The sequence below is a fragment of the Mus pahari genome, chromosome 17 (assembly GCF_900095145.1).
Source record: "Mus pahari chromosome 17, PAHARI_EIJ_v1.1, whole genome shotgun sequence".
NCBI classification, from domain to species: domain Eukaryota; kingdom Metazoa; phylum Chordata; class Mammalia; order Rodentia; family Muridae; genus Mus; species Mus pahari.
In genome coordinates, this window is record NC_034606.1 from 54,719,290 (window position 1) to 54,728,564 (window position 9,275).

The following is a 9,275-nucleotide window of genomic DNA, read 5'->3' on the forward strand; positions in this document are numbered from 1 at the left end:
AAGGGGTCTGCAACCCTATAGGTAGAACAACAATATGAACTAACCAGTACCCCCAGAGCTCATGTCTCTAGCTGCATATGTAGCAGAAGATGGCCTACTCAGCCATCATTGGGAAGAGAGGCCTCTTGGTCTTGCAAACTTAATATGCCCCATAGAGGGGAACGCCAGGGCAAAGAAGTGGGAATGAGTGAGCAGGGAAGCAGGGCAGAGGGAGGGTATAGGGGACATTTGGGATAGCATTTGAAATGTAAATGAAGAAACTATCTAATAATTAAAAAAATAAAAATTCCATTTAATGCACCAACTAAACACTGAATAATAGACTCACAGTTTAAATACGAAAATGTCACAGATTGTTTTTTTTTTTAATAACCATCCATGTTGTTTTAACACTTTCAACAGTAAGTAGTATCTTCATTATATTCTATGTAACTGAATATAAGCGTGGGGCTTTTCTCTCCTGTAACAAAAATGGTCGCCTAGGGCATACCATGCTGTCCAATGTGAGCCTCCCTAATGCCAGAAACTTTTGTGTTAGTTAAGAAGAGATGATCGGATTGCTTTATGTGTGATAGCTAGTTGATATGATGATCTGTAAAATGAAAATTTTTTTATATATACGTCCTGATGTTTTCTTTGCTATTTTAATAACAAACTTTAAGAGAAAAAAGTGACAATTCCTTATATTATTAACCCATGTGATTCTCTGTGAAGATACTCATCCATCTTGATTTATCTTCTTTTCCTAGTGCCATTTTCACTTCAACTATCAAAGAACTCTTCAGAGTTCTGTAGCCATCCCAGGGGAATTTTAAATGAAATATACACTTCGACTGGGTGTGGGTCGAGGATTGCTTTATTCCTTTATTTATCTCTTATTGTAGATTTCTTCCTTGACCCAAACTGATGTTTTAGTATTATTTATCTTTACTTTAAAATTAAATATGAACTTGCACAGACAAAGTTCTTGGTGACTATATAATAAGAATAAAGTTATATGGCTTCAGGTTTCAGGGAAGAAAACTGATTTCCTGGAATGGACAGTCTTAGTTTTTAGGAAAGATTAGAAAGTTCTTTAGATATATGAGGAAGAATGCTCTAGAGACACTCTCATGGATGTGTCTCCTAAGGAAATGGTCATGTGCCCTTTACTTAAGCATTCCTTCATTTTATTGACTCCTTCATATCTAATTTGCATGTTTTCTCACCTTTCCAAGCTTCTATAGGACATGGGTGACAGGATTCTCTGCTAGATTCCTATTTCTTCCCTTTTTACTTTCTTCTTCCTAGAAAACCCTACAATTGCTATTTGAATTCATAGATGTACAGCTATGAATAGGACTTTTTTTGAAGCAGATTTTGATGTGCATTAGTATTTGCTTTTTATTAAAATATAAATAAAAATGTAAAATTGTTTCATGAACATCTCTGGTGGTACACACATATACTGTCAGAACTTAAAAGGCAGGAGATCATAATTGCAAAGCCAGCCTGAGTTTTTGTAGTAAGTTTATTAGAATAATATAACAATATGTAATATATAGAAACAATACATCAAATATATAAAATAATAATTATGAGAATTTATTAAAATAACTATATTGTTTATGTCAAAAATTCAGGATCCTACAAGCAATGCCTACTTTTAAAGGGACCTGTTCATATACAAAAATTTGTAATTAATTATAACAAAATATCCACTATGAGGCTGTTCTAGTTAGGGTTTTACTGCTGTGAACAAACACTGTGACCAAGGCAACTCTTATAAAGGACAAAATTTAATTGGGGCTGGCTTACAGGTTTAGAGGTTCAGTCCATTATCATAAGGGTTGGGGCATGGCAGCATCCAGGCGGGCATGGTGCAGAAGGAGCTGAGAATTCTACATCTGGAGGCTGCTAGCAGAATACTGGTTTGTAGGAAGCTAGGGCAAGGGTCTTAAAGACCGAGCCCACAGTGACACACCTACTCCAACAAGGCCACACCTATTCCAACAAGGCCACACCTCCAAATAGTACCACTCCCTGGGCTGAGTATATACAAACCATCACAGAGGCTCTTGGAGAAGGTACTAAACTTACACTTCATTTGTGTGTTTCCTCCTGCTGAACCTGAACATATGGGCAGAACATGCTTCCAACAGGATTCTAGAAACGTGTAGAGTTAGCCAAACATTGGTGCTCTGCAAACATTTGTTGACCAAATAGCAAACCATGATAGAAGACTTCAGAGTCAAAGGAAATAACTTTGCAACTATAGCTCAACAATCACCTTCTATATTTGTAAAATTCTAACCATCAGAGCTCTAAAATTTGTGGGGGTTACTGTTAAGAGGGTCTGTGTGAGACTATGATCAACAAGACTTTTAAAATGTTAAAGTCAAAGACTGTGATGTGCCTGCCCGAGAATCAGGATCCTACTCCTGATTTCCCTTTGTTCCTTTTTTTCATTTATTAAATATTTATTTATTTTACATATGTGAGTACACTGTTGCTGTCTTCAGACATACCTAAGAGGGCAATTGGATCCCATTTCTGATGGTTGTGAGCCACCATATGGTTACAGGGAATTGAACTCAGGACCTCTGAAAGAGCAGTCAGTGCTCTTAACCACTGAGCTATCTTCCCAGCCTTTCCCTTTGTTTCTTAAAGAATATACTGTAACAATGAACCCCAGTGACTGAAAATGCGACAATGTTGCAACACTGCAGTTCTCACATAATCTGTAAAATTAACAATTACTTCAAACACTGCCTCAGGAAAATACCAATAGAAAGAAAGCCACAGAAGGAGTTATTTTGAATTTATAAAACGTTCCTTTTTCTTTTAAAAATAAACTGTTGTCTCCATTCAAAATCAATTTCAGTAAAATGTTAAGACAAACTGGTAAGTGCATCAACACAACCCACAGGTAAAAAGTAAAATACTCCCCCTTTAAAATTAATGAATCAAAACAAGTTAGTAATCAAATCTGAGAGCAAGTCGCTAATTCCTCTTCTGTAAGTGTATGGCAGACAGACAGCCTTATATAAGTGAATTGAAAGAACTCACTTTTTTAAAAACAAAATTTATGCTTTATCTAAGTGTGTAACAAGAAAATAGTTAATTAAATGGATAACATATTTAGATACTGTACATTTTGGCCAATGCTATTGTTCAGCAGGTAAAGGCACTTTCAGTACAAGCCTGGGAATATGAATTAGATTCAAGGACCCCATGTCAGGGTAGAAAAGAACCAACTCCATAGAATTGTCCTCTGACCTCTGTAAGTGCCTATCATGGTACATGTACATACTTTGCATGCATGTGCAGGTATACACACAGAAACACACACACACACACATGCAGACACACTCACAAACACACTAATAATTAAGAAATTCAAATCAATAACGGTCATGCATTGAGACAAATTATCATGGAGCAAAATCAGTGTCAAAATAAAACATGCAGTGTAATCATAATTATTTTAATGCATTCAGAGCAGAAACAGGAGACCAAAACATTTACATAATTGGTTGGCATCATTGTTGATTAGTTTATTTCTATTCTGTTTGTGCTGCTTTTCAAAGTTTTAATACTGTATCATTTTTGTAATTGAAAAAATACATATCATGAAAAAAATAATTCTAATATGGAGAATTATTTTTTTGATCCTTTAGCATCCATATACTGTAACCATGCACATTCCATAGAAGCTTCTAAAGTCATGGGCTGTTTCAGATCAAACCACGATGCATCAGCGTACAGCTCAGGTTTGACCTGTGAGATAAAATCAGTTTAAATAATAAAATTCAGCATCACTCATGGAGAAACTGGTGCTGGGAACGGATTACAAGTAAGTATTTTGTAGAAGAAAAGTCTCATTTGGAGTATCATGTAAAAGCTACTTTGCTGTCTGTGCACTTGATAATGTTACAGATGCCAATCAAATACTATCTTTGCAGAAACTTGGAGTTTAAGTTCTATGGCTCTATAAGATTTATTCTAATCATGTGGGCAATGATTGGTCTCAAATATCACCAGTGGTCAAAGAGAAGTTGGAAGGTATATTACTTACTGTGGTAGCACAGTGGATATCTTTCCATACTGTGGCTTCCCTGGAGAGATCAGAGACTTCAAATAAATTATCAAGAATCACTTCCCCAATCATGTCGTGTCTGGAAAATCTGTCAAAATCATATATACTAAAGTGTAGTTTGCGGTTGCTTAGCTGATCGTAAACCACCGGAAACTGAAACAGCTCATCAAACAGAGGGTTTAAAGTCTTCCGGTGCACGCGGGTCTGAAATTTCTTCTTCCTGTCCGGAAGAAGATAGATCTTCACATAAGGGTCAGAAGTTCCTGTAAAATCTTTAGCTGGGAGATCTAAAGCTTTGATAATTTTAACAACTAGGAGTTCATTTTCATAATCATACTGGAGTGCAAAGTTAAGTTTCCCACAGGTCTTGATGTCGTCTTTTCTGTTGCCCTCAGAGTCAACTGATTTCTGCTTGTAGAGTTCTGGTTTTATCCTCCCGATGCTGGTTCTTGTTTCTCCTCTTTGTAAGACAGGTTCAGTGCCCATGCTAAAGTCGACGCTGGAGACATTCATTTGCCTTGGTAGGTGTCTCCTGAAGGAGTTGTGGCTGTACACACACATACACACATACACAAGATCGTTTAGGTTAGTCGTTTCTGAGGTAGGTTGGAACTGGTATATACATGCTCCCCACCCACCAGGATCAGGGGAAAAGTGTCATTGTCCTTGTGCAGGATTACTATGCCTATGTCTGTGTCTCATACTCAAGTGATGCAAAGAGCTGCCTTGGAAAACCAGAATGACAGCTGTCAAGGAATAAAGTCTAAAAATTGATAATCGAAACACACAGATGTTCAGTGTATAGAGGTTTTGCTGTTTTCCCCTCATAAACACATCATTAAACACTGTGGTGAAGAAACAGGATTCTCAACTTGACCTACCATCCTTCTCCCAAACTCAAGCAAATTCATCATTTTCTCCCCTTTGATGCCAGAGCCACCCCCCCTTCTAAAATCTCTAACAGCACTAAATAATGTGTTGTATTAAGTAACTGCGAAATTACTTAAAATATTCATATATGCGTTATATAACATCTTACTTAAACATTGTACATAACCTACTTATATATACTAGACTTCAAAGCTTACTTGTTGCACTATCTTAAGGTGTATTTTTGGAGGGTTCCTCCCCACTTCTTTAAATAGCCATCTAAATCAGAAGTGGAATAAGAATGTTGAATTTGTAAGCCAAATTATAACTATTCTATAAAAATATTTAAGCATATTGTTAAAGGATATTTTGTAGTGTATATTATATATATATGCATATATATGTGTATTGAAAACAGCAACAAAATATTGTAATAATCTGTGCTATATTATATAATAATAATGACTAAATCAAAATTTGACCATAATTAAAAAATTATTTTTATAGAAAGAAATACTAGACATCTTAGGTCTGATAAAAATAGCTACTACTTAAAACTATAGTTAATTTAAAACTCAACATTTCAGATTCTGTAACTGAATATGTAATATATATATATATATATATATATATATATATGAAATTCTTTACTAAAACGTCAAGACTGTAAATATTGAAGCAATCTGTCTTCTTAGACCTATCCCATTATAATTTATTAGACATACAATGTACTGAATATTGACCGTAAACCTATTCCAAAATAAAGGACCCAGCAGCCTAAACTATATTCAGAATAATGTCAGAGATAATTTATAAAATAGGAGGAAATATTTCCCATAGGCGCATTGCTGTTCTGAGACATTAAAGTGGCCCACTATAATCTAATTAGCAATCTGAGTGCTAATCACTACATAACAGGGCAAGCCTAGCTTCTTGAGAGAGTTCATTAAGTAAGAATAGATATTTCTATTAAAATCACTTCACTTGGCCAACAGTTTTGATTCATATGAACAGAACCTGAAAGAAGTTAATTATTGGATGTCCTAAGCTTATTTTATATTTTCAAAGACTTTCAAATATAATATTTTAATCCTCTTTTTTTCCTCTCCAAACTTAGACACGTCTTCTTTGTGCCTCGGAACGTGATGTGTATGGTTGTGAAGCCTCTAATAGGACTCACTTCTACCGAGCCCCTTCTAAAGGAATCAAACCTGTAGTGTTACCTTTTTATTCAAGGAGCAGTGCCCCAATTACAGGGTAAATGGTGCACATTCTAAGTCAGTTCAGCTAGTTGGTTAACAAAAGCATTCATGGCTACAATGTTGAACTGTCACCATGACAACACACAGCTTCTCCCTCTTCCCTCTTTTCTCTTGGAATGTCTGATTACCAGTGTTCAAACACCGAAAATGTAAACCACTGCATCTTTTACCATTCAGACTTCTGGAGACCTGTGCAAGTACTCTGGGAGAAGTTCAGGGCCTTAAAGGACTACAACTGGACCCTGGCTGTCTTCCATAGAAGCTAACTGCATAAGTCACTGAGTGTACGGATGTCCTCTACAGTTTACTGCTTGAAAGAAACCTATCCCAGACTTCTCACCTAGTTGCTGATACTTTCTCCCCATCCCTTATTCTATTGTGTCTTGGCCTGGAATATTACATTGTTCTTGTCCACTGTTACTACATTACCACAGTTCAGAAATAAATGCCACCTCGGTGACTTGTCAGCTAAGCCCTTCTTCATGGCAATCTTCTGTTATTAGCCCTGTGTTGGTAGTCAAATCATTCCCCTGAAACTCTGTATTAGTCTCCTGGTTCCTTAACACTTTGGAAGTTTCTATTCTAAATGCACTATATACATGTTTCTTCTCAAAGTTTGTTCTCTAAATTCAATGAACTGCTCTCCTGAAGAGATGTTTTGTATCTTAATCACCATTATGCAAACAGTTTGATTCTGTCTCATCATTAACTGGAAATTATTCCACAGCTCCAACTTTGAGCACATGTCTGATCAATATCTCCCATTTTACTATGTTCCTTTGAGACAGACTGAACACTTATCATCACATAGACAGGCAGAACTAGTGATGCAGAATTGGAAAGGAGCATTTGTTATGAAGGATAACAAGACTTAGCAACAGGTGGCGGTATGGTATGTCATGAAGGGATTGGCTGTTGTTGGCTACTGTGGTAAAATATGGGGAGAAAGGGATTTGTTTCATCTTAACGTCTCAAGAACACTCCATTACTGAGGGGATCCTGGGCAGGAATTTGATGCAGGAACCTGGAGGCAGGAATGGAAACAGAAACCATGGTGGGATGCTGTTTACTGGCTTACTTCTAATGGATTGCTTAGCTTAATTTTTAATACAACCCAGGACCACCTTCCCAGGAGATGCATCCCCCAGAACACCTGGACCCTACCCCTCTGATCACTAATCTAGAAAATTCCTTAGACTTGCTGCCAGTAGACTGGAGGGAGGCACTTGAGGGACTGAAGTTCCCCTTCCAAGATAACGCTAATTTGTGTCAAGTTTACAAAAAAGCAAACATGACATTTGACTCCTTGTCGACTTGGCACAGAAATACATCTGCATTCTATGGTAAACATTCCTTTCTTGTTCAACCCTATGATCTCATATTAATGCTAATTCCACAATATAAACCACACATAGAATTAGAAGTCCCACAGTATTTAAAAATTAAAACATTTTAGAAGTTCAGTCTTATTAAAATGTCAGAAATCTCTCAATTGTGGGATCCTGTAAAATAAAAAATTATATATATATATGCATATATATATATGTGCATGTATAATATATACATATATATTATTCCAAGAATGAAGAACCAGGAGATAACCATAATCAAACCAGACCAAATTCAAGTTCAAGTTCATGGTTATGAATAGAAGGGCAATCGTCAAAGGAAAGCCTTATAGGAAGAATGAATCAGGCAGAAGATAGACTATCAGGACTCAAAGATAAAGTAGGTCTATGCTGAATAAGTGAGGAATAGGAAAAAAAGATCAAATCACTACAAAGAATCATATGGAAAGGTAGAACTCCATAAAAAGACCAAAGCATTGGATTATAGGCACAGATGAGTGAGAAGAAACTCAAGCCAACTGCATAGAGCATACCCTCAACAATATCACGGAAGAAAAGTTCCCCAAACCGAGGGAAAACATACACATACAGAGAGAGGAATCACACAAAACACTGAATAGACAAAACCAGAAAAAAAAGAGACCCTTTTGGTCTATTATAGTTAAAATACTAAGTATACAGAACAAAAGAAATGTGTCTTGAAAACTGCAAGAGAGAAAATGCAAGTCACATGTACAGGAGAACCCATCAGAATAACGGAGGGTTTCCCAGTGGGGACTTTGAAAAGAGGAAGAGTCTGGAGCAGTGCATTCTAAGACCTGAAAGACCACGGTGGCCAAGCTTGATTCCTGTATCTAGCAAAATCATCCTTCATCATCGAAGGAGAAAGAAAAACTTGCCATGATATAAACAACCTAAAATTATTTACAAGCTAAACACAAAGATAACATGGGAAGCAATATTTCAGGAAAGAGCACTGTAGACATTGTGAAAAGAAATGCAAAGTCATAATTATTAAAAAACACAATACTACTGAAAAAAGAAACAACCACCAAACCCCAACAATATGATTACAATTAATACACACAGTTCAATACTAACTTTAAATACTAATGATCTCAATTCTTTTATCAAAAGACACAAACTATATATTACAGAGCCATAGTAATAAAACAATATGTTACTGGCACAAAACAGACACATAGATCAATAAAACGAAATTGAAGACCCAAACGTAAGTACAGATAACTCCAGGCACTTATTATTTGACAACCCCCCCCCCAAAAAAAAACCCATAAGTCAAAAGAATATATCTTCATAAAATGGTTGTATGGAAACTGGATGTTCACATGCTAAAGAATGAAATTAGACCCATATCTCTCAATTTGCACAAAAACTAGCTGCAAATGCATCAAAGAGTTAGATGTCAAGCCTGTAACACTGAAACAGCTAGAAGAAACCATAGGCAGTGCCTACATGACATAGGTGCAGGAAAGGACATTATGACTAGGACTCACACTTTGCCCAAGACCAAAAATTAACAAGTGGGACTTTATAAAACTAAAATGCTTTTGGACAGCTTAAAAATAACAACAACAACAACAACAACAACAAACAACCAGGTGAAGATAAAGTACACCAAATGAGAAAACAATGCATCTGACAGAATTCACTTCCAGAATATACAGAGGGCTAACACACACACACACACACACA

The 9,275-nt window shown here is 36.2% G+C and overlaps 1 protein-coding gene across 1 annotated transcript in view; it reads right to left on the minus strand.

Annotated features, from left to right (window-relative positions):
* Positions 1–9,275, minus strand: part of Syt10 (synaptotagmin 10) — a 61,234-nt gene that overhangs the window by 29,475 nt on the left and 22,484 nt on the right. Inside the window, exon 3 of the mRNA XM_021217041.2 lies at positions 4,058–4,625. Within this exon, the coding sequence (XP_021072700.1) occupies positions 4,058–4,625 (568 nt within the window). The remainder of the gene's footprint in view (positions 1–4,057; positions 4,626–9,275) is intronic.